Raw genomic sequence first — 23,526 nt, forward strand, 5'->3', positions numbered from 1 at the left:
TATTGTGCTGGTTTCATGTCCTCACCCTCTCTTCATAACCCTCCTGGTCTTATTTGCGAGCAGGAGCGCCAACAAACTGGGCTTGGCAAGCCTGGAATATGCTACTGCCCCAGTGCGGTCAAGGATATCTTTGACGGACGCCAGTACTGAGCATTGCGAGATACTCCTATTGCCATTGATGGACAAGCACAAGGCCGTGCTCACTTCTCTGACCAGCGAGATATTGCCTTGGGTCTTTCGACTGACAGTTTCGCACCGTTCAAGCAGAAGAAGCACACATGCTGGCCATTAATCCTCTACAACTACAACTTACCACCTGAAGAACGATTCCATCATGAGAACATCATCTGCGCTGGCGTCATACCTGGACCAAAGAAGCCTCACAACTCTGACTCATTTCTTTGGCCGCTGGTTGAGGAGTTGGTTCGGTTGGCAGCAGGAGTTCTGGCTATGGACGGAGACTCACTCAGACAGTTTGCGCTCCATGTTTATTTGCTTCTGGCTGGTGGTGATATTTCTGCTGTTGCTATGCTGATGAGAATGAAGGGCCAGAACGCATACTCACCATGTCAAATGTGCAACATCAAGGGCGTTCTTAGCCTTCGGGAGGAAGGCAGCAACAAGCGGCAAGTATATTACATCCTCCTTGACCAGTCACGGCATCCATCAGTGCAATCAGTGCAATCAGAGCCCTCCGCGATCAAGAAATACAACCCTCTCAGCCTCCCACTTTGTAGCCATGCGGAGACTCTCGAGCAGGGACGCCTTATTCAAGAGAGCCCAACTGCCGCAGAGGAACAGCGTCGTGCCATGCAATTTGGAGTCAACGGGCTTCCACTTCTTCATGCCCTAAGCTCTATATCTTTCCCCGACTCATTTCCATTCGACTTCATGCATCTTTTCTGGGAGAACATGCTTCCGAACTTGGTGCTGCTTTGGACTGGTGCATTCAAGAGTCTTGATGAAGGCGCAGGATCCTACGAGCTTGATAAGAATGTCTGGAAGGCTATCGGTGCCGCAACAGCAAAGTCAGGCTCAACAATCCCATCAGCATATGGCCCATGGCTTCCCAACATCGAGAGCGAACGCCACCTGTATACCGCAGATATGTGGTCCTTTTGGGCTTTGTTCTTGGGGCCATCACTTTTGCAGCAGAAGTTTTCGGACATCAAATATTACAACCATTTTGTTGCACTAGTTGAGCTACTCACCATATGCCTACAATTCGAGCTCACACAAGATGACATGATGAAGGTGCAGCTCGGCTTTGCTGACTGGGTCGCGAAGTATGAAGAGTATGTTTTGACAACTGACTTGTATCTTCGGATCAGAGCTAACATATGTGCAATGAGCAGATACTACTATCAGCTTGATCCAGAACGCCTCTGCACTTGTGTACTCACCATTCACGGGCTACTTCATATCTTTGACGGCATTGTTGCTCTCGGCCCAAGTTGGGTCTATTGGGCGTTTGCAATGGAGCGGTTCTGTGGTCGGCTCCAGCGAAACATTCGAAACCGACAGTTTCCATGTGCTAACCTTGCTACATTTGTTGTCGCTGATGCACGCCTGAAGCAGTTGGGACTGAAGTACAACATCACACAGATGTTATCGCTTAAACCACCAACAGACTGTCCGGTGCGCGAACAAGTGTCTGTCGAAGGCTGTACGTATGGCGTATTTATTTTGAATATGGCTCATACGCAATTCTCTCTAGATTCAACGTGTGTACTTCTACCGCCGCATCTGCCAAAGGGCTCCGTTTCCGAGCTCCAGCTGCTGCGCCGGATTTTCCTCTGTCTTGCAACTCGGTTCAATGTCACTCTTTCAATTGCAAAGCGCCATGTTAAAGCGGACCGTATCGAGCTGTTTGGCAAGGTCCGGCGGCTCGATGGTGGTGACACAATGTGCGCTTCGGAAATGGTGTCCACGAGTGATGACCATCGTGATGCTACATACATTTGGGTGAGTTACAGCCGACTAGGTATACCTAGTCAATTTATAGGATTGTGATTATCTAACATGGTGTGCATCAGTATCAAATTCTCAAAGACCGTAATGCGCGGCACTGCAATGTGCCCAAAGTCTTCGAGCTCATTTCACACTTCGCACAGCTCGTCAACATCATTGTCGTTCATCTACCGCCCATTATCAACTTCTGTCTTGACAAGCCATTCACTCTTGTGCTTGCTGAGGTGCAAACGTGCAAGACCGACGCGTTCTGCAATACGCCGCTGGGCATATCATGCTACCAGGACCTTGCACCGCCAGAGGTCATTGACGTGACTTGTGTGCAGTGTCTCGTTGGTCGACTGAAGCTCTCGGATGGTGCGCGGCCCATTTGGGCTGTTATCGACCGCAGCGGCGGGCTGGCAAGGGCTGCTTGGGCCAGCAAGGATGCTACATAGTGATTTTCCACAAACGAGAGTTGCATGTGGATATTTACCAGTATTGTATTTGATTTTGCCATGTACCCTACTTAGTTTGGAATCAGCGCTTTCTCCCGGAAATCTACACCACCAGATCTTGCCCACTTTTTGGGCGGTTCGGGACTTTTTGCCAGATGCCATGGTGAAAATATGGGGTTCTGAACTCCATAGTGAATAAGTTCCCGTGTCTAGGCCGCCAAACTAAATCAGCTCTGCGGGGTTAAACTAGACCACTTGCTCGATGTCTTGGGAGGCCTTCATGACGATGCAGAATATAGTGAAAAGTGCGCCAAGCTGACATGACAGCGTTCGATGAACTTATCAAGAGCGAGGATAGATATTACGTCGGGATCTCATGTACCTGGCCAGCGAATGGTCAGCTTGGCGAGCGACGAAGTGATGATGATGCGCTTAATGGCCTGCAATACGTCGAACGTCAATTGCTCGAACACGAGGTGCTCAGTGTACAAGTGTGAGGACTGTGCAAGTTTTTTGAACTTGTCAATCTGCGGAGCGGATATGATGCTTAGGCGGTCGATTCGGTGGAACAAACGGAGATACTCGAAGATCCAGTCTTTCGGGAAATAATCCAGCATGGACATTGCCAGCTCGAGACACTCTATGTGGTGCTGAGTGCTGCGAGCTGGCATCTCGAGGGCGTTAAGCCCTGCTCAAGGGGAGCCGTCAAAGCGTAGAATGGATAGTCGAGGGAAAGCGAGCTTGATGTTGTCCACCAGGAGAACCAGGGAAGGCATGCCGCCACTCCATAGAACCGGCAGTCCAGTGATGTACGCCATGAGTCTGCATGAGGTCCTCGACGCTATCATGAGCTGCTCCAAACGTCCATAAACCTTCTCGCTGTCTTCTTGCGTGGAGAAGTCTCCTGGCGCTTCAAAGTGGAGGCGTCGCAGCAGATGATAAGAGCTTCGGGCCAGCCATTTACGACATGTGAGAGAACAGCTAACCAAATCGCCTTGCGGGATGACAGGGAACTTGTCTCGGTCGCGTGTATAGGCAACTTGATCGAGAATCGCGTTGACTAGCTCTTGGGACAGTTTGGATATAGGCAATGGCAGCGGCTGAACAACGGCAGGTACCACACACGTGTCAGGACGTGTGTTGCATTGGTGCACATTCAGAGGTGCTTGGTGAGGCGGCGAGGTTGCTGAGAGATAGGACAAATGATAGGGACGGTGGAATGGCGAACATTCGAGCGGTGCCAGTTGCTCGCTTATCTGCAGAGGGACAGTGGGAGACTGTTGTGTGCTGGGAGTATATGTGGAGGATAGCAGCGTCCTGGATCCTGATTCCGGGCATCCAAATAACTCTGGAGGCAGTCCAGGTTTGGCAGCAATCCTCCTGTAAACGGTGGGCCCAGGGGAAGGCTGAGTAGGAGCACTGGCATTTGTGATAGCACGCCTGATGTATGTATATTGAGTTAATAAAGGCATAAGACATGCTACGATAGAGATACCTTCCCCTCATTGTAACTGCACAACACGAAGTCAAGTGAGCTGAAGCAAAGCCGCGCTATTGGATCTGAGCCTGGAGCGCGTCCCCGCCGCCGGCGTCTCCCGAAAATGGTACAGCCTGACACGAGACAAATTAAGATGTCTTTTCGGCAAAAAGAGGCATGAGTCGAGTTTAAAGGTAGTTTACACAAGTTGAATGAGCGACGCGCGCACGCGGACTCGAAGTGCCTGTCATTCCCACCTAGAGGCCCACGACCTCCGTTCCCCTGCTCGCAGCAGGATGAGTCCAACAGCGGACAAACACGGACCTGCTCAGGAGTGTTAGGTGCGTGCCGACGCTTTGTCAGCAGTGAGCGTACCTAACTGGGATCCTTCTGACCGCAGATGGTATATAGGTGCAGCCGCGAGGGACAGGGGCCGCACACCTCGTCCCGTCTGACCTCCATCTGCGTTAGGTTTGTGCCAGCACTTTCTGTCATGCCTCGCTTGGTCTGACATCCATCTGTATTAGGCTTCGAGTCCTCTTTTTTACGCTTTCCCTCCCTTCCCTGCCCTGTTTTGTACTTGTTGTGACTCTTGTTCAGTGTTGTGCTAGTTAAATAGTCACTGACTTTACTGAATGACTTAACTAATGACTGTAACTGGGCGGTTCTCGGGTCCTGATCTCGGAAAATGCCGCTGTCCAATTGGAGTGCGCGGATATCTGCCTAGGTGCGAGTGGGACATCTGAGAGGCAATGTTGCAAAACTTTCGAGGTAGTGACTATTGTATATACAACCTAAGTACAAGCACAAAGTTCCTCACAGTCCTCTTCTCCTTCTGCATCTAAATCAAAAAACCCATGAACCTCCATCTCTTCTTCTAGCCCGCGCAACCCCAGCTTGTCCATAATGTCAATATGTGTTCCTAAAATTGAATACATCATCAAGGCGGCAATGTAATGGCCGCCCATAACGCTGAGACATGACAGCGGAGAGATGTTCTGCCTAAATCTCAGATTCTGTGGCCCGCACCATTGCAAGGGCGATATCCTGCATGGACGGCGCATTGGGTGCGCGCTCATTGGGCTGCGTCTCTGACGAGGCTTGCCCTGTTGAGCCAATCGGGCTGGCCGGTCATGAGGACTGTGATGGGGCCAGGTGAGCTAGCACCAGGCTGAAATACTAAGCTCGGGCCAGACACAGAGGCAGCGCCGGAGAGTGCAGAACCCGCTGCTAACGGTGGCGTGACAGATGCAGCGATCGGTACGCTTGCCATGGGCACACGTATAGTTGGGGTAATAGTAGGTGGCGGTGCTGCTGCGCAGTCGATGAAGTGTCGCTCGCGCCACTGGAGGCGCGTTGCCAGAGCGCCGCCAGACTCGTATTCTTGCATAATGTGCAGACTGAGCTCTGCAGAGTTCATGAGATTTGTACCAGTGAGACGTGAGCAGGAGGGGGTCATAATTCGCTTCAACAGGCTGAAGAAGCGTTCGACGGGGGCAACATTAGGGCAAACAGAGAAAATGCGTTCGGCAAGCCGCTGCAGAGGAGAGACCGGGCCACTGGCTGTCATGAAGAGCTTCCAAACTTCAAGAGGTGCGGCGGAATGCTGATAATGCATGATTAGCATTTGTCAGAGTTGAGACAAGCACACTCACGTCTAGATCATTGGGGTTTCGGAGTGATGCAGCAAGATTTGGCATGTCTGCGTAAGTGCCAGTGTCTGAGATGTACTCCTTCACCTCATTGTAGAACGCGGGCGGGACAGTATCTGATGAAAACAGACGCTTCCAAATGCGGGCAAGCAGCATTATGATGTCTGCGTGCCAGAAGCTCTTAAGTGGCGCCGCTCGAGTATGTGGATTAAGGATGACCGCTGCTACAAGGATGTCTTGATCACTGTCCAGCCATCGCTTATTGAGACTGTCGCATACAGCCCGGCAGATCTCTTCTTCATCGGCATTAGCATCCTTGTCTTCAGCAAGGTTAGTAAATCGAAGAAACAATGTGCCAAACACCAGGGCAACGTGATCGAGTCGACTCGATGTGGACTGGAGAATGTTGGCAGCTAGCGCAAGCGGTGTGAGATGTACCTTGATGCTGCAGATTACAAAGATTATTGCTACGCCATTGTTAGCAAAGCTCGATTGCGATATACCGTGCGAGTTAGTGCCAAAAAATAGCCTTATCAATGATCGCGAGAGTTTCGTTTGCCTTTTCCTTTGCTTCCCTATCGCCTGTGACCAGCTGACTCTCTTGTCCAGCCTTGACGCGCCCTCTATCCTGGGAGACAACCTGTGTGATCCAGTTCTTGAGGTCAAGAAGACACCGATAAGCAAGGTAATGAGAGATCCAGCAAGTAAGAACAGCGCGAATAACAGTTAGAGGAGACGAAACGCCTTGCTCCTCCTGAACCTTGCGAAGTATTGCAAGGACTTGGGTCTTGCTGCGGAGCCACCTGATTACTTGGTCGGCCTCAGCAGATGCTTCGAGAAATTTTGCACTGGATTTCTTGAAATAGTCGCCAACTACAAGGTTGATCTAATGAGCGTAGCACTGCATGATGATAAGATCTGGCCTTTCAAGTTGCAAGGCCTTCCGCATCGCTAGCGACTCGCCGCTGTTGTCCGAAACGAGGGCAACAAGTTTGATGTTCCATGTCTCCTCCGTACGAGCAAACTCGGCCCGCACATGTGCAAGTAATTTTTCTGCAGTCTTCCTTTTGCACGATGTATCCTTGAGTCTAGCCGCAAAGACCTGAAATACATAGGAGATAATTGAGAATAAATTTCTGTAAGCCTGCACATGTCATACCTTCGATCCGGCCGTGAACATAAACCCTAGGAAGTGATGGTAATTGCCTCCTGTCCAGCCATCCAGTTGGAAAGTCCCTTCCGCAACCTTCAAGTCCTTCAAGTTCTTCTGTGCCAAGCCCCAAACTCGCTCGAGCTCTTGCAGAATGAGAGTCTTTGTCAGTTTATTTCGTGAGAAAAGCTTCGCGCCTGGAATAAATTTGGCAACAAATGTCGCCCACTCAGGATTCTCAACCCAGCGGTGGGGAAGATTTGCTGAAGCCGTCAAGCGGGTGATGAGCATTTCAAAGCGCTCTTGGCGGCTGTCCATTCAGTGTGAAGCTGTGAGTCTCGGCGGCATAGAAATGGGGCGTCGGCTAGCGCCACGCCTGAGCAGAGGAACGTAAACATTTGGCAGGGATAAACCCTGGCCAAATGATGATGATGTTATAGTTGGGCTGGGCAACAGAGAGTAAGAGGGGGGAGTCATGGTGGCCAGAAGCTGTTGGAATTCTAGAGGAATAGGTGACATAGTGCAATCTGCATGGGTCAGCTTAGACAGAAGGCACCAGATGCCATCATTCTCTTTCACTTACCTGCCGAGCTGCCTATCAGAGGTGAAGGAAGTGCCCCATGAAAGCCCACAGGGAGCGAGAATGATCGCTGAAGTCCTGGTGCCATGGGATGGGCTGTAGGCTCAGGCTGGACTGGTGGTGGATAGTACTGTGGTGCGGCAGCAGTAGGATTGAAGCCGAAACTACTCGACGGACCTGCCATGGGAGCTTCCATGTACTCGTAAGCCTCCTCCCCTCTGTTGGCGGCTGAATCTTTCTTCGTCTTCTCTGTGATTGCTTGTTCTTTGACCTCAGGCAGCACCCCATGCTTGCAATGGATGAGGTGATTTATCAATGTTGGCTTTGCAGAGGAGATCCAGATACAATCTGCATCTGCCTTTGACTGACTCCATACTGGTGAGATATTAGCAGCTGCTTATCACAACAATCACGGCCAATAAATAGTACTCACGTTGATCGTTAAAGGCCGACTGATTGAGATGAGGATCAGTCCGCTTTGCCTGATTAAGAGCGGAAGTGTAGCAGGCACGACAGATGACCTTGAACTTGTCAGAGGTAGGTGCACCTGGATTTGCATATGCTGATGGGTGCTTCATCGACCTTAGTGGATGGTCGAGAAAGTGCCTTCTCCACCAGCTGGACTTCCCTCTGACATTCTCGGTGTGGTTCATCGAGCTCGGAGTGGTGGGAGACGTTCAGAGCAAAGTGGGATTGTCAAAAACGATGTATTCCACCTCACAGGCTATGTACACAATGACACGCGCAAGTCTCGAGGGCCTGGTGAGGCTGCAGCAAGCATTCGGAAGGCAGACGCGCGGGCGGCGCGGCGCATTTGGTAAATCACGTGGAGAGACCCAGAGCACCGCCCAGTCATCGTCAGGCGATAACTATTTAACTAGTCATTAACTAGTTACAATAGTCCACCTTTGAACTAGTAATCCTAGTGATTAACTGAGCAACACTGCCCTTGTTCCCTTGGTCTTCGTCCTCCCTCTTGTCCCTCTGTTGATCTCGGACGCTCGGACATTGCGTTTTTTGTTGATTTGCTTGTTACCGTACACGCTTTTGTACTTAACCGGGCGCCATACACGGAAAGCGTCCCGCTCGCTGCGGAATCGATTCAGGCCGCTGACGTCTCGCGTTGGCGGTTGTTTATGCGGTATTCACACGGCCCTGCTCTTACCCCAAGCCCTTGACTCGGAGTCGCATCTCAGCGGAGGAGCTGATTCGAAGAGCTTGACAAAATTTTCCGAAAATAACGTCACCTTTTCGGTAGAAAAGATGCAAGGAATCTTCAGCGGAAATAGTACCAAAAGAAGGAGCCCTATTTTTGGAATTTTTTTTTAGTGAAAGGGCCGTATATATGTGACGCGAAGAGGAATTTTTGTGCCTATCTCAGCGGAAAATAAATGCACTGGGTTCATCTGTACGTAGTGTAGATATTTTTATTATTCTTTGCATCACAAATGTACGACCTTTTCACTAAGAAATATTTCCAAAATAGTGCTCCTTTTTTGGTGCTATTTCCGCTGAAGATTTCTCGCATCTTTTCCGCCGAAAGGGTCGGACTATTTTTGGAAAATGCTGCTAAGCTCTTTTCGTGCCTCTTTTGGCCGAAAGGATATCTTGATTTGTCTCGTGTGACAAGTTCGGGGCATACTTCGCGAGCTCTGTCATACGAGATATTAATATTTTTATAATTTGTACATGTATAACGTGAGCGGCGTACGAGTCGTGCTATCAAGCGAGCATTACTCGACCAGCTGGGTAACTCCGCTGGCAACGTCACTTGGCCGGTGGTTAAATCTTCGGCACCGGCGTGTCTGCAGCTTCCTGAGACATCGTCCCTCTAGTAGTAGCATACAATACACACGTAATGGTTTGTCTTTGTTCACTTGAAGGCGGGTCGAGTCGAGAACACGCGATACAGTTCAAGCGCGCCGCTTTGATCGCTCAGACACGCAGGTGCTAGACAGAAAGAGTCTGGGATTGAACATTGAGATCCTCGGAGCAGGTGAATTGAGAGATACAACTGATACAGAGACGTTCGGAGAAAGAGAAGCATATATGAGAGGAGAAATGAGATAACCTTAAAAAAAGATACATTCGAAACCCTGTCCACGCAGTCCATACAGAAGCACTGAGGCGACGCGTGGCACGTCACTGCCGTGCCTTGCGCAAGCCCGCCTTGCCCTTGCCATTGTCCTTGCAGGGCCTCGCTTGGGCCTTGGGAGCAGCCTCCCTAGCCTTGCGCCTGCCCACCCTGCGCTCGAGCTCCGCGGCATCGTACAGGCAGACCACGTTCGTGTTCCGGAGGTGACGCAGGAGCGCGTCGTGGCGGCTGAACGCTTGGTAGCACCCGCCGACGCGCTCCTCGCCGCCGTCCTCCTCGACCACGCCAAACCGCTCGACCGCGCCCGGCGGTGCGGCAGCGTGGCGCACGCCGCGGCACACGTGCTTGCGCGCGTGAGGGTAGTGCGTCAGGATGTGCCGGCGCAGGTCCGGCAGGTGTCGGTTCGTCTGGTGGTGCTCGCAGAGCGGGCACATGTACGCCCGCGGGCCTTCCGTCTCGGGCTCTGCGACCGGAGAATCCGCGTCGACCTGCTGCGTGCGGCGCTTCGTGTACTTGATCGCGGGCGCGCGGGAGCTGGACTCGGATGAGTAGGGGCTCGATGGCGCGGATGAGTACGGTGAGAACCGCTGGCGCGTCCTCGGCGCGCGCTGCGCGGCGGGAGAAGCCCTCGCGGTCTTGCGCGTGTGACCTGAGGCGCGCTTAGGGCGTGGTGAAGGAGCAAAGTCCGAGTCTGCAGGGTCTGAATCGGTCGTCCAAGCACTGCTGCCGCTCGAGGAAGTAGAAGGGATAGAATAGAATTGAGTTTCGGGGGTAGAAGGTATCGAGTTGAATTGAGACTTGGGGGTCACAGGGACGACTACTTGGTGTGAGGATATCTGGAGGGCGGCAGGGGAGACAGCGTACTCGTGCATCGAGAGCTGGGCGAAACCTTGCAGCGGGGGTATGTCGGCTTGCGGCTGAGGTGGAGTGCAGATGAGTTGCTGGTATGCATCACACAGTGAAAACGAGGTGAGATTAAAGGAGGGAGACATGGTGGTACAAGGCATGTCAATGCTAGATAGGCTCCAGTGGTCTGCGTCAGGAGTGGTGGCCAATAGAATGGCCTCAGTGACCCCGGCATAGCGGCTCGTGTCCGGAGCTCTGATAAAGACCGGTCAGATGATAAGCTCGAGCGAAGAGATGTGGGAACGCACATGCAGGGCTCAGGCATGTAATCCTGGGCCAGATCACTGGTACTAAGGAGGTAGGCATCAGGTTCGAACTGTGGCGATGTAGCCTCCGGGGAAGAAGCAATGGCGTCGGAGAATATCTCGCTCGCGAGGGTTGCAAGGTCAGAGACGTCAACGTCGTCCTGCGGGCCTGGTGCACTGATGTAGTGGATATGGGTAGGGTAAAAGGAGGTCATCTCGGGAGAGTAAGGCGAGTAGTAGCTCATGCCGTGGAGAGCTGGGCGGGGAGGTCTGGTGATGAGAGACAGACATGTATGGCAGTCTCTTTATACCTCGCTCGAGCAAAGGGTACATGGCGGGCGGGCGATTGCAAAACAATCCCAGTGGAGGGCGATGCGGTACAAAGAAGGTTTGAATGCTTTAGCAGGGCGCGGTCGTATTCCACGAAAGGCAACAGGGATCTATCACGTCGCGCGCCTGTGTGATAACAGCGAGCTTAAGCGTCCCACGAGCTTAAACAGCCAATCGTCAGTGTGGGCGTGAGAATCTTTGGAGGCCCTGGGAGTTGACGAGCCTCGAGGACCTCGGTGATGCGTGATGCCTCATGGGCCTAAACGCGCACCGCGGGTTCATTTGACCTGGATCCTAGCCTCCTCCTCGTTTCCATTGGCCAGCCTGTTGCCACTCTTCACAGCGAATCACATCGAGATTTCCGTCATCGCAGGCATTGCTTTAGTCGGCGGCGCCTATCCAAAACGTTACCAGCAGCCAGTCATTCGCCTTTTGTACCTGCCTTTCACACAACCGCCGCCGGTCCGTCGGACGCACACCGTGACCCGCGGGGAATTCCTGGCAGCATGTCGTGTCTGCTTAGAGCCTTGTCAGACACCCAACAGAGACGGTCAGCGGTCACTCTCATACACAGCGAGTAATGCATGAACTCACCTATATCGCATCTAGTCCTTCTGGACGACGATGCGATTGCGAGGCGAAGCATCGGTACCGGGGTCGGGTCTGGACGGTGCAAATAGTCCCGAGTGTGTCGCACACTCAAACCCGGCGGTCATCCGCCTACAGCACTTTTCGCAGCTTGCTCTCGAACGGCAACATTTGTTTTGAGCACCACAACGAGCCTGCAGCCCAAAATGGCATCATTGGCAGCTCCGCGCAGAGTCGCAGGAGGGGCAGAGTGTCGTATACAGGACGAAGCCGGCCCCTTATATATACACTCGAGGGCAAAGGCCTTTCAATGTAACAACGCTACACAACGCGGCGATCACTCAGATGACTTTCAAGCAACGCTCAGACTTTGCATCTTTCGTTTCGCTTGAAAGTATGGCAAAGCAAACAAGGTAAATAAATATTAATGTGGTCATAAATCGTTGAAGACACTTTATCCGATCATGTCCGCACATGAGGGTTATACATACCTCGCAAGCTGGCTGCGATTTGATACGCTGGCAAGCTCACGATGGCAAACTCCTTGTTTTTTGGTTCCGTGGGCGACAGCGCGACCTCGGTGGCACCCGCCACTCCGCTGATCCGCCTGCCCCACCATCAGCGCACACTGCGCGCTTGTCTCAGTCGTTTCTCTGGGCCTCTTCTTTCTTGCTTCGGAAGACCGCGATGCCTTCGACGACCATGAGCCAAAATGCCATGGTTGTCCTCGATTTGGAAAAGTTGGAATCCTTCCCTTTCTCTTCGTCTCTCTCGCACATCCTACAGCCCCGTTGGAGACCGCACAGGCAGCCTCGCAACACATCCCTACCCTTAGAGCTGTCACTCGTTCAGACAGACTACTTAATCCTTCCTTCAAACAATGGACTCTGTACGAGATAACACGAAGCAAGCTGTAGGATGCTTGGCTCGGAGGATTCATGGCTGGACCTGGCAGTCGGTACGTTTATCCTTGCATTGCTGTCCAAGACCTTCCGCCAAAACTACGCTTCAGTTCCCAATCGGCATGGGTACAGGCGCCGTATACGTTACACTTTCCGGAACCAAGCATCATACTCGTGCCCTGACAATCGTCGAAGGAATTTTTTACGCGATCAACATCGCGCTGTTCCTCGTGAACACGACGACTCTTCTCCTGCAGGCGATATGTATGTACACGACCTTTTTCTCCTTCTTCCGCACACACTTCTTATGCTGCACTTGTACCGAGGTAGTGTACCCAAGACGGGCCTGGCGACTATTGACCGACCCCGGGAAAGGCATCTTCGCACCATTGATTGTACGTGAATGGCTAATCTCGCGGCACGCACTGTGTGAACACGGTAATACAGGTCCTATCGTTGGCTACTATCATCATAGGCACGATCAACTATGCAGTTCCCAGCAACATTGTTCATGCGCACCACATCTACCATGCGTTCTGGTACGTGATCATTATATTCGAACTCTGTACGTCCGCCAAAATGCTTCGTTCCTTTAGGTGCTACGTCGTCTTCGCGACAATCGTGTGTTTCCCGATGTTGATGATATGGTTCAACAAGCCGCACGATTTATCTGAATTTACTCCGGCTTGGGCGTTCCTCGTGAGTATATGCTAATGTTCTTCCGTAATGGCGTGGTCGTTAAGCCGTGGGTACCGCGCTCCAGATATTCCCCATGGTGCGTGTTTGACGGTACTCGATTAATGGAGGCTGAGCTCAATTGCCGATGATATAGATGCTCATTGGGGTCGTCGCGTCCAACGTTCTGAAGATCATGTCACTGTCGGATCCGAAGGCCGTCGGTGTACTCTTGGTCGGCTACTTCTTCCAAGGTATGCTTCGTGATCTTGTTGCTCAGTTAGTTCAAACTGATTGCATACGTCTGTCAGGCTTGGGATTTTTCATGACCTTTTTCTATATTTGTATCTATATAATTCGGTGCGTCGTGGATGTGCTACCGGACTTGGTGCATTCATCTTAGATCCTGTCTGACAGGATCATGATGGCAAGTCGTGCTGTGCCCAGTTTTCGTTCGTTCTGCTTATAGCGACTTACAGACCGGCTTCCTCGAAGGTCACCAAGCGAATGGTGCTTTCGTGGCCTGCGGCCCCCCTGGTTTCACGGCGCTTGCGCTCATCAACTTGGGCAAACAAGCCCAAACTATGTAAGCGTCCGTCTCGTCTCGTACCTACGTCTCGCCGGTCGCTTACGATGCTAGCCTTCCTGCAAATGGCCTGGTCACCCCACAAGCGGGTGAAATATGGTACGCCTCGAGCGCACTGGCAGGGCTGCTCCTCTTCGGCCTGGCAGTTTTCTTCTTCGTGTTCGGCGCGCTGCCGTACTGGTTCAAGATGCACAAACGTCTGGACGAGATCTTGGGCTGTGAGTTTCCCCGAGCAGCATTCGCTACATGCGCGTTAAGACTAACTATTCTTACTCAGGCTGGGCGCTGACGTTCCCAAACGGTACGAGTATCGGCGTTTACGGATGCCAGCATGCTGACAGTGACCTACAGTCGGATGGATATCCGTGATCCGCGTTCTGGGCGATATCTTTGATATCCCCGGGTTCTACGTCTGGCACCTTGTGATGGCCATTGTCATGTGTGTGGTCTGGCTCGTGCTGTTCGTACTGACGGGTGTCGCGTTCTGGAAGGGGTTGATATTCATGGCGGACGCAGAAGAGGTCCTGAAGGATGTTATGGTCTCGCGAGAGGAGGCTGAGAGAGACAAGGCGGTGGCTTAGGACTGCGACGTTCAGCAGGCTTGAATAGTGGTGCGCGTCTGACCATTAGAAGACTCTACAACCTGAAGCGCAATTCCTTCACATCGTAGATTCGCAAATGTACTAATTTGAGGAATATCATTTCCATTCTGGACGAACAGAATTCGCTGAGATCTTGTCTCCTTGCAAGCGTTTAGTGGCGGTAGACGCTTGCCTGGGAACAGTGGGCAGCTGACCCAGGCCTAGCCGACGGAGGTCTAGTAGTGCCAAGCGCTTCCTTCCTCGCGGCGGTTGGCTGTGCCTTAACGAGCTGCTTGTCTCTCCTGAGTGTATCCCTTTCGGCTCCTTCCAGAATGTCAAGCCCAGTTATCGGCCGCACAGACACCTTGACTCAGCCCGTTGACCATCCTGCATGCCGGGAATTTCGTCCTGCCACATCCATGAGCGTGACCCATGGAAAGCGCGCTTCGGCTTCCCATAGTCCACTCTGGGCTGCGCTCCGATGTCATCTGAGCGCGCAGAATCCTTACTGCATCGTTTGCTGTGCGACGCCCACGATGTTCGCTGAGATACGCGACAGGAACAAGATCGGGCACTAGCCACACATCGGGCGCACTAGTCATTTTTTGGTGTAAGAGCGGTAAGTCCACTGGTAGACGGTCTTTATATCATGCTGATGCATGCTGCGGTAAACAACCGCCGGCTTATTCTCAGCTTCTTATTTCCGAAATTCGGTCCTCCTTCGCCCGTCCGGTCATAAGATCAAGTATATGACCTATTAGGATCGCAGCCGTTCAGTGTCGAATTCAAATCACGACGGACAGCGGGCACAGATACATGTTGTCCGACGATCCCAAGGATCAAACATCGCGAAGATCTTATGACGTCTTCAAGATCTGACCAGCGACAAGGTACTTGGAATTCCATCTCGTGTAGCCACGGAGAACCTATCGGATCTGATTCGGATGATACATTCCTGCCGTTACTTGGAAGCAGTATCTGACGGCTCCTCGCCCGTCCGAGACATCTTTGCAAATTCCTAAGAAACTGAATCATTCATATTCAATATAGAGATTGTGGCCATCGGTCCCATCGACGGCAGCCTCAATTTCTTCCAAGGGCTGTCGAACAGGGTTCAAAGGGACGTGAATCTGAACGATGTAATGCGTAAGTTTGTGTCTTCACGTTTGACTTGATGTATCTGAACGGGAAAGTACGTCCTGCCACCCCAGCTTTGTGTTCTTCCTTAACCTGGGTCGGCGACAGACCCTCCTTGAGAGGCCGTTTCAGCTGCGTAGGTCTCTCCTTCGCACCATCTTTTCCCCCATGGTGTCGAATAGGAAGAGTTCTGTGCAGTTCCAGTATGCACGCGGATGGGAGGGAAGCTGTGGAGTGGCCCTAGTAAGAAGCTGTGAGCAGCCGTGGTGAGTGTCCCATGATCAAGGTCTGCACAGCGGCTCCATTCACTGCTCGTTGGCCTGTCGATTATTTAGAGCAGCTCGCCATGGTCGGCCCTGCTGGGCTGAGTCGGACTTATATGGACGTTTATAAGGTTCGACTCAGATCTCAACTGGAAGTCGGATCTTTCGAACTACTGATGACTACTGGCCTTGTATAAGTAGCTCAAGGTTTGCATCGGCTGCTATCTAGAATGTATCGATCTAAAGATCTAGATCCGCGGTAATTGCGCTCTAAGGTTAGGTAGAGGCAGTTCTGGTTCTCAACATACCGAGAATATACAAAGGACACGGATCTGTCGCCCCTCAATCTCACATGTGTATATACGTGAATAAGATGCCAGCTCTTCCACCCTGCGAATCTCGTCTCCCTCGGCGCTCACTATGAACCCTCATACCGGATTCATGGACCGTGACATCATACAATGCCAAAGTGTCCCCTCATTCTCGCAATCCGGGGACTTCTTCTATATTTGTAGTATCGGTAGTACTCGTCGTGGATGTGCTACCCGACCTGGTACATTCATCTTAGACCCTGTCCGGCAGGATCATGATGGCAAGCCGTGCTGTACCCGGCTTCTATTCGTTTTGCTTACAGCGACTTACAGGCCGGCTTCCTCGAAGGCCACTAGGCCAACGGTGCTTTGCCATTCGTGGCCCTGGCTTCACGGCGCTTGCGCTCATCAACTTGGGTAAACAAGCCCAAACCATGTAAGCGCCCGTCTCGTCTCGTACTCAAGTTATGTCTCGCCGGTCGCTCACGATGCCAGCCTTCCTGCACATAGCCTCATCACTCCACAAGCAGGCGAAAAATGGTACGCCTCGAGCGCACTGGCAGGGCTGCTCCTCCTCGGCCCGGCGGTCTTCTCCTTCGTGTTCGGCGCGCTGCCGTACTGATTCAAGATGTATCCGAACATGTCCGATTTCTCCCCGCGTGACCACAAGCCGCACATCAAGCTGTGGGCAGGTCAAGGTCCGCATACATCACTTATCATGTCGATTTTAACGTAAGGTTGTACATATATGAGCGTTCATATCATGGCAGTGCGTTTCCGCCACTGCAAGGCTGCCGACGTGGTTTACATGACCTAGGGCGCCTCGTCGTATCTCCTGGGGCGAGCGCGCATGGCGGAAGGTGACGGACGTGAGCTACATAACAGTCTGAGCGTCCCGATCTGAGCCGCCCAGGTCGCGAACCGTATCTGGTTCCATGGCTGTGTGGTGGAAGATAAAAATTACAGTGGCGCATGAAGCTCTGGTAAGACGCCGGATAAAGCCGCGGCCGGCTGTGGATTTTAGGTTCGTATGCCACTTCATCATGCGCGAGTCAGTTAACCGCCGAAGAAAGTTAGGCTATGTGTAAGACACAATTCCAAACTGGCCTAGGTCGCCCTGCGGCACTGTGGAGTTTTGAGAGAGGCTATCAGAATGAACATGTTCTACCACTCAATCTGCAGGGACCATACAGACCCACAGGCCTATTACTCGACCGTATATAATATGTATGTGTCGCGAAGAGTCTTCCAACCTTACAGCTGTCTTTTCATTCCGTACCCACCATGAATCCCCACTGCATCAGTCTCCCCGACTACGACATTGCACAACGTCGGGGTGTACTCCCAGTCTCTCAGGCCGAAGATGTTGTGCACACGTCTGACTTCTGCCAAGACCTGTATTACCCTGAATATTCACCGCTGTACAACAGCGGGTCTGTTGACTCATTCCAGCCTTTCTTTTTTGGGTATGTATTCTTCCATCTATTACGCCAAATATGTCTAATGAGCCTCATGGGTTACCCCACAACTCAGCTTCCACGGCGCGGCTCAGGAAGTTCCTGTTCCTTCTATCACTCCATACACCCGGGTACCAGGCATGAGTTCGAGCGAGTCGCAGTCACACTTTCCATCGCGGAAAGGTTACTGCGGTCAGGCATCTGGGCCTTTCTCAGCGCTCCAGGACACCCCGTTCTCGCCTTTACATGCACCGCTTTCCACTTCCTCCCGAGCACACGTGTCCCATTTCACTTATTCACCTGGCGGCGCCCACACCACGTCACCGTTCGGTCCTCGGACTTCACATGCAGTTCAGCTAGATGCTACCAATTCGTCCTCCTTGCACCTTGCTCCCGGATCAATCACGGGGACGTCTATTCTAGTTTTAGGCTTCGAGACAACCGCCAAACACAACGGATTCAACGCGCTAGGCACGGAGCCCATGTCCTCCGCCGGCGCAAAGCGCGCCGAGTACCAAGGCTCTCCTTACTCCTGTACAGCCATTTGCATACCCCCAAATTATCCCGCGCCCTCCGCCAAAGTTAAACGCATCACCCGTCGCATGAATGAAGTTGTCTTTACCGGCGCAATCCCCGAGCCGAAGACAACGGGCCCGGACGCATGGCGCTGCATGCATTGCGACTACGTTCAGGAAAGCAAGTTTCTTAACAACCTGAAGCGCCACATCGCAGCGCACTACCCACTCTCCGTAGTCTGCAAGGGTGTACCCCTCAAAGATGCACCGCAGTACAGTGTCATCGACACCGGCGACGTCATGGAGTGGGATGGTGAGCTCCGAGTCGGTGGCTGCTTCTCAGGCTTCAGCCGTCGCGACGCACTCTTGCGCCATCTAGGCAACCCGAATGTATCCTGCGTGGGCGAGACTGGCGTGACTACACGCTTGCGAAAGTCGAGCGCCCGCGAGTGAGCAGTCTGTAAACAGGAGAATCATCCCTTAGAAATCTCTCTGACTTTGTGATCCTATCTACTACGCGGGTAAAGAATCGGACCGGCTGTCCCGTACCGTTGATTGCGGTATCTAGAACAAGTAGTCGTCTCAAGGACCTTATTTGCTCTCTGCATCTCTATATAAGCGCAACGGACAGCTGGGAGCGTGAACATTATTGGAAATGAGAAATAAATGCGATGATCAGGGGCTGTGACGCTCAGCAGGCCATACACAAGATTTAGTGCACACCCAGCTGCAAGGGCACGTCGCCGGGGACGTTCAACAGGACCTTCCGCTTTAGGAGGACATGACTTCCGTTCGGAACGAACCGAGTTCGCTGAGGTCAGTCTCTGGGTGGTACCGGCGAACGTCCGCATGCCAGGAGTCTCGTTTAGACCATGGACGTGGCTCACGAAGAAAGCGCACAGAGGCCTTCCCCAGTACGCTCTGGGCTGTGCTCCGATTTCATCTGAACGCGCGGAGTTTGTGATGATTGCAGCGCGAGGCCTGCCATACCGGCATGCTTAGGCTGCGGGACTTGGGCGAGCCGGCATATCAACGGTCTGGTAGAAACTTGCTCACAGCTAGCCGAAAGAATAGTGCTACTTCCCCCACGACGGTTAAATATGATGTTGGAGAACAGCTGCACATTGTGCGGTGGACGTTCGAGATCAAGTTCGCATCCCCGGCGTCTCGCGCGCTTTGCCACAAAGTTGCCGAAAGCAGGCCGTTTCTGGCCGCCATTTCCTCCCATCTCAAATTGCCTAACCTCTCACAACAAGCATTTGCTTACTTGCTTGCACCCAGACTTACTGGGTATCACATAGGCACGAACTCGCACATTCCCTGTTAGACCAACTCTTTCCAGGCGTACCCGGAGAAATTCTTGCACACGAGGCAGACATGGGGAAGTACCCGAAGCTAGGAAATACCCTTCCCACTGCGTCAGCAGAAGATTTTTTCTCCAAATACATCTCAAAGCGTCTCCCGGTGATTGTGAAGGGGCTTCTGGATGATGAGCACTTCAAAGGCAGAAACTGGGTATGTCGCTCGTGAGCGCCGCGGTGTCTGACGGAGTACTGAGCTCATGAAGGCAGACCTTGACTATCTAGCGTCTAAAGCTGGAGAACGTGATGTCCTGGTAGAGCCCATGCATCCTGAAGCTCGTCAATTTGGCACAGACGTCGAACGGGTCAGCATGAAGTTCAAGGACTTCCTGAAGAGCCTGAAGAGCGAAGAGGGCCCACATCACTATCTCACGACGCAGTATGCGGAACAGGAGTTGGAGGCGTTGACTGTGCTCCCTCCGCCTACAGATGCACTGGAAGAAGACTTCCCTCACATCCCGAGGATAATGGGGAATCTCTGCTTGCAGCAGGTAAACTTATGGGTCGGTCGGTCGAAGGAGGGGTCTACGTCTGGTCTGGTGCGCAATGCTATTCTTACACGCGTGTCCGTGCTGACACGTCACGCATCAGCACCACGACTTCCATGACAACCTCTATTGCCTGCTCAAGGGCCGAAAACGCTTCGTCCTCTTCCCACCGTCCGAGATCAAAAACCTGTGTCCCCACGGCACTCTTGACACGATGCACGAAAACGGCCTCATCTCCTACACAGACGCTCCAGTGCGGTCTGACGGCCTGCCCGTGCGCGTTGCTCTGAAGGCGAAGGTCAAGGCCCTGGAGGAGAAACTCGATGCCGTGCCGAACGGCAAGGGCAAGGGGCGGATGAACATGAAAGAGCGTGAGGCATTGATTGAGGCGCACGATCAAGCCTTGGACGAGCTTGCGCAGTACACTCTTGAGGCCGCGGATGGCATTGACGTTGACGAGGAAGAGGACGACTTTGATGCTCTGATGGCTGGGTTGGATGGCGAAGATGACTTCAACGTGCTTGAGGGAGGGAACGGCGCGAGTGATGGCGTGAACGGAGATGCTGAAGACGAGAAGGAAGAGGGAAGAGATGAGGACGAAAACGAGGACGAGGACGAGAGCGAAGAGGATAGCAGCGAGAAGGAAGTGGAAGAATACCCTGAGTGGTACGGCATTGGTACAGGCGACTCAGATGATGAGGAAGACGGCGAGGAAGACACTGAAGAGCCTTCTTCGTTCTCCCGCATACCCACTGCCCTAATGCACAGGCATCTGGGCCTGTCGACAAATGCCATGCCGCCAGCTGGTGCCTCCCTCAAGGACTTCCCCAACTTCAAAAAGGCGACGAGGCCGTTTGTCGCCGAGCTCTCCGCCGGTGAGATGCTCTACCTTCCGGCCTCGTGGTGGCATGAAGTCACATCTTCGGCAGCAGCTGACGGCGACGCCGTGCACATGGCATTTAACTACTGGTTGTACCCCCCAAATAATCTGGATAGCTTCGAAGAGCCGTATGAGGATACGTTGGTCTGGGAGTATTTACGGTCGAAGAACGCCAAGAGTCGACAGAAGTCGTCTGCCGAGACAAGCAAGCGGAGGGGTAATGAAGAGACTGCTCAGACTAAGAAGAGAAGCAGGAAGTAAAACTTGCTATATCAGCCATAACATCAAAACTACGTATACCCAGACTCCTGACCAGCGCCTAAGGGACGGGAGCTTTCTCAAGCGGATTATCGGGTTGGGTGATTATCGGCTATCTTGTAATTACCGTTTATATATACTACGTCAGCGGGATTTGTGTCTATGTCAGCAGAATTTGCGTAATCTTTCGAAAGGCTCACCGTCCCTAGGCGACTGGCACAGATTATTGGCGCGCGTGCTCGGCAGCTCGGCAAATGTCCCAACAATCATTTTCGTCGCTCGGGTTTCCGAAAAATAAGTGACGGCGCCTCTCCGCCTCGCTCAACCCTAGAGTAGGAGCCCACCCAAGCTTCATCTGCGGTACCTGCTCCGCTGTAGATAGAAGCTGTTCTAATATGATTTCAGGCAGCTGAGGCTCTATTTTATCTAACAATATACATGTGAGGCAAATAAGTGAAGAATCATCAGAGTTCTAAATTATGCAATGGAAATTAATGTGACTGAAGAAGGTGAGCTTTCCACAGATCTTTCTTCCACAGAGAGCAGGTTGAGTGTTGGGATAACTGAATTCAGCACATTTCCGCAGAGATACAAAAGTGAGATCAGTATAACAATCAGTAGAGTCCTGGTGTAAGCACCATAAACACCTCCGCATTTTTTCAAGAAGTGACATCAAGGGATCAAGGTGAAAACACGAAATATTGCCGGAAAGGTAGTATGTAAGGTGCAACGTTGCCGTGCAGTCATTGCGGTGTCGTCAGGGACCTTACTAGAGAGAGTGGCGCAGCTGCCGTAGTCGCTCATCCACATCTTTCACGGTCTCATGCACCTGCTTTAGACAAGAGATGCGGCCATTAGAGACATTAAAATCAATTTCATGACTTCTGAAATGAGCAGTCGAGCCGCTACCTGTTGTGGTTCTCAAGATACTAAGGAATGAGCGGGAGGTTCTCGAAACCCTCGCTTAGGGTTGAGCGAGGCGGAGAGGCGCCGTCGCTTATTTTTCGGAAAACCGAGCGACGAAAATAATTGTTGGGACATTTGCCGAGCTGCCGAGCACGCGCGCCAATAATTTGTGCCAGTCGCCTAGGGACGGTGAGCCTTTCGAAAGATTACGCAAATTCTGCTGACATAGACACAAATCCCGCTGACGTAGTATATATAAACGGTAATTACAAGATAGCCGATAATCACCCAACCCGATAATCCGCTTGAGAAAGCTCCCGTCCCTTAAGCGCTGGTCAGGAGTCTGCGTATACCATGGGCTTTGATTCTCTTCGTCGAACCCTCGGCATCCACTGAGAGCGAATCTCGCCTCTGTTCCAACCTTAGTCGATATCTGCACATATGTAACAATAAAATTCCTTGTGTTGCATTCAGATTCTGAATGTGACGAAGTCCTTACTTCCAGAGCTCTTGCCTTGGCATGACCGTTTGTCGTGCGCCTCCCGTCTTCTCCGCGCGGCGAGCGCCACTAAGCTGCCACTAAGCGCCGGAGAGATGGGCTACCTTCCCGCAGGAGTATTTGTTAAGGGCACTCTAACTTCCCTGTTTCCATAGTCAGGTCTGCAATTTTTTGTGTGTTATTTTCCTCGCTGTGAAGACTATTCTGTTGTTGAGGTGAACTTCTACATCATAAGCATATGCCAGTGGGTTCAGGTGGGGAAACAACGATGAAAGGAGCTTGCTCTGTACTCCCCATGTCCAAGACGGAGTCTTTGATGGTTCTTGTCACTGTAACTGTAGAATTCGGCGACATTGAAACTGAAGGATGTTCAGCCGACGGGCGTTCGACACGTACGAGAATCTGTTCATCATGTTCAAGATACCACTGCTCGACAGCTCACTCTGCCTCGCGCAACAGTTCGATTGGCAGGCGGAGCATTCGCCTCATCGTCCGCTCTTCGATTATGTCAACGACGACGGATCGCTCGTATCAATCGATTATGCGACGGCGCAGTACGCTGTCCATCGTGGTGCGCGGAGCGTCCTGTCCGCGCTAAAGGAGGCAGGCATATCGAAGACGAAGGAGAAGCCAGTCGTGGCATTTGTTTCTGCCGCCGGTGAGTGCTACATCTTTTCATAAAATTGTGCAAGCTGACATAGCTTCTAGAATCCATAACATACGCGACAGTAAACCTCGCATTGCTCAGGACTGGCCACATGCTTCCAAGAGTTTCAGTTCGGCGGCCCAGACACGGGAACTTATTAAGTTACACCGGACTAGCCACCAGAAGCGCCCAAGAGCGGCTAAGACACGCTGAAGAATTTCCGAAAAGCCCAAAAAATGGCACAGGCGGGAATCGAACCCGCGGCCCGAAAGTAACCGCAGCGTGCTATACCACTAAAGCATAAGACCTTGCAAATGTAAGGCTGGAATTGCCCTATATTACCACTTTTCTACCTCAAAGTCTTAGCTGTAATATTGTAGCCAATTATCAGGTATTAAAGCATTGGAATGTAATTGTACAAATGTATATCCTGATGGCGTGGCTAAGACACTGATGTGGCTAAGACACCAGTGTGGCTAAGACATTGAGTTATTAAATATTTGCTATTGATTCTGCTTATTGTACAAATGTATATCCTGATGGCGTGGCTAAGACACTGACGTGGCTAAGACACTAGTGTGGCTAAAACACCGGAGCAGATGAACTATACTCAAGTGGAATCAATAGCAA

The 23,526-nt window shown here is 52.1% G+C and overlaps 8 protein-coding genes and 1 pseudogene across 9 annotated transcripts; 5 read left to right on the forward strand and 4 right to left on the reverse strand.

Moving 5' to 3' along the window:
* Nucleotides 1-891: 891 nt before the first annotated feature.
* PHACADRAFT_101119 (uncharacterized protein) lies at nucleotides 892-2,408 on the forward strand (the record flags this gene model as incomplete). Its single annotated transcript, XM_007399008.1, has 3 exons — nucleotides 892-1,295; nucleotides 1,353-1,965; nucleotides 2,037-2,408. 3 exons carry the CDS (start codon nucleotides 892-894, stop codon nucleotides 2,406-2,408), a joined length of 1,389 nt encoding a protein of 462 aa, XP_007399070.1.
* A 692-nt stretch (nucleotides 2,409-3,100) lies between these two features.
* Nucleotides 3,101-3,880, reverse strand: PHACADRAFT_31200 (uncharacterized protein; the record flags this gene model as incomplete). The annotated part of the gene is made up of 1 exon (XM_007398484.1): nucleotides 3,101-3,880. The coding sequence occupies one exon, from the start codon at nucleotides 3,878-3,880 to the stop codon at nucleotides 3,101-3,103; it is 780 nt and encodes a 259-aa protein (XP_007398546.1).
* A 1,080-nt stretch (nucleotides 3,881-4,960) lies between these two features.
* Nucleotides 4,961-7,920, reverse strand: PHACADRAFT_198783 (uncharacterized protein; the record flags this gene model as incomplete). Its single annotated transcript, XM_007399009.1, has 7 exons — nucleotides 4,961-5,491; nucleotides 5,541-5,950; nucleotides 6,135-6,385; nucleotides 6,440-6,639; nucleotides 6,697-6,950; nucleotides 7,271-7,642; nucleotides 7,701-7,920. 7 exons carry the CDS (start codon nucleotides 7,918-7,920, stop codon nucleotides 4,961-4,963), a joined length of 2,238 nt encoding a protein of 745 aa, XP_007399071.1.
* Nucleotides 7,921-9,225: 1,305 nt separating this feature from the next.
* On the reverse strand, nucleotides 9,226-10,475 carry PHACADRAFT_261337 (uncharacterized protein). The gene has a single exon (XM_007399010.1). It carries the CDS (start codon nucleotides 10,352-10,354, stop codon nucleotides 9,410-9,412), a length of 945 nt encoding a protein of 314 aa, XP_007399072.1. The 5' UTR covers nucleotides 10,355-10,475; the 3' UTR covers nucleotides 9,226-9,409.
* A 1,615-nt stretch (nucleotides 10,476-12,090) lies between these two features.
* PHACADRAFT_126777 (uncharacterized protein) lies at nucleotides 12,091-14,307 on the forward strand. The gene is made up of 12 exons (XM_007399011.1): nucleotides 12,091-12,389; nucleotides 12,444-12,597; nucleotides 12,664-12,728; nucleotides 12,781-12,872; nucleotides 12,930-13,032; nucleotides 13,097-13,108; nucleotides 13,166-13,262; nucleotides 13,320-13,381; nucleotides 13,488-13,594; nucleotides 13,649-13,812; nucleotides 13,872-13,895; nucleotides 13,946-14,307. The coding sequence occupies exons 1-12, from the start codon at nucleotides 12,312-12,314 to the stop codon at nucleotides 14,173-14,175; spliced, it is 1,188 nt and encodes a 395-aa protein (XP_007399073.1). The 5' UTR covers nucleotides 12,091-12,311; the 3' UTR covers nucleotides 14,176-14,307.
* A 2,863-nt stretch (nucleotides 14,308-17,170) lies between these two features.
* Nucleotides 17,171-18,311, forward strand: PHACADRAFT_31203 (uncharacterized protein; the record flags this gene model as incomplete). Its single annotated transcript, XM_007398485.1, has 2 exons — nucleotides 17,171-17,352; nucleotides 17,420-18,311. 2 exons carry the CDS (start codon nucleotides 17,171-17,173, stop codon nucleotides 18,309-18,311), a joined length of 1,074 nt encoding a protein of 357 aa, XP_007398547.1.
* A 760-nt stretch (nucleotides 18,312-19,071) lies between these two features.
* PHACADRAFT_211957 (uncharacterized protein) lies at nucleotides 19,072-20,890 on the forward strand. Its single transcript, XM_007399012.1, has 3 exons — nucleotides 19,072-19,373; nucleotides 19,426-19,758; nucleotides 19,811-20,890. Exons 1-3 carry the CDS (start codon nucleotides 19,236-19,238, stop codon nucleotides 20,846-20,848), a joined length of 1,509 nt encoding a protein of 502 aa, XP_007399074.1. The 5' UTR covers nucleotides 19,072-19,235; the 3' UTR covers nucleotides 20,849-20,890.
* A 1,726-nt stretch (nucleotides 20,891-22,616) lies between these two features.
* On the forward strand, nucleotides 22,617-23,057 carry PHACADRAFT_198788 (uncharacterized protein; the record flags this gene model as incomplete). The annotated part of the gene is made up of 3 exons (XM_007399013.1): nucleotides 22,617-22,908; nucleotides 22,959-22,978; nucleotides 23,028-23,057. The coding sequence occupies 3 exons, from the start codon at nucleotides 22,617-22,619 to the stop codon at nucleotides 23,055-23,057; spliced, it is 342 nt and encodes a 113-aa protein (XP_007399075.1).
* A 76-nt stretch (nucleotides 23,058-23,133) lies between these two features.
* Nucleotides 23,134-23,204, reverse strand: PHACADRAFT_t122 (annotated as a pseudogene). The gene has a single exon. The product of its transcript is annotated as a tRNA-OTHER (tRNA).
* Between the last annotated feature and the right edge of the window lie 322 nt (nucleotides 23,205-23,526).

Source organism: Phanerochaete carnosa (genome assembly GCF_000300595.1).
Source record: "Phanerochaete carnosa HHB-10118-sp unplaced genomic scaffold PHACAscaffold_8, whole genome shotgun sequence".
Lineage (NCBI taxonomy): Eukaryota > Fungi > Basidiomycota > Agaricomycetes > Polyporales > Phanerochaetaceae > Phanerochaete > Phanerochaete carnosa.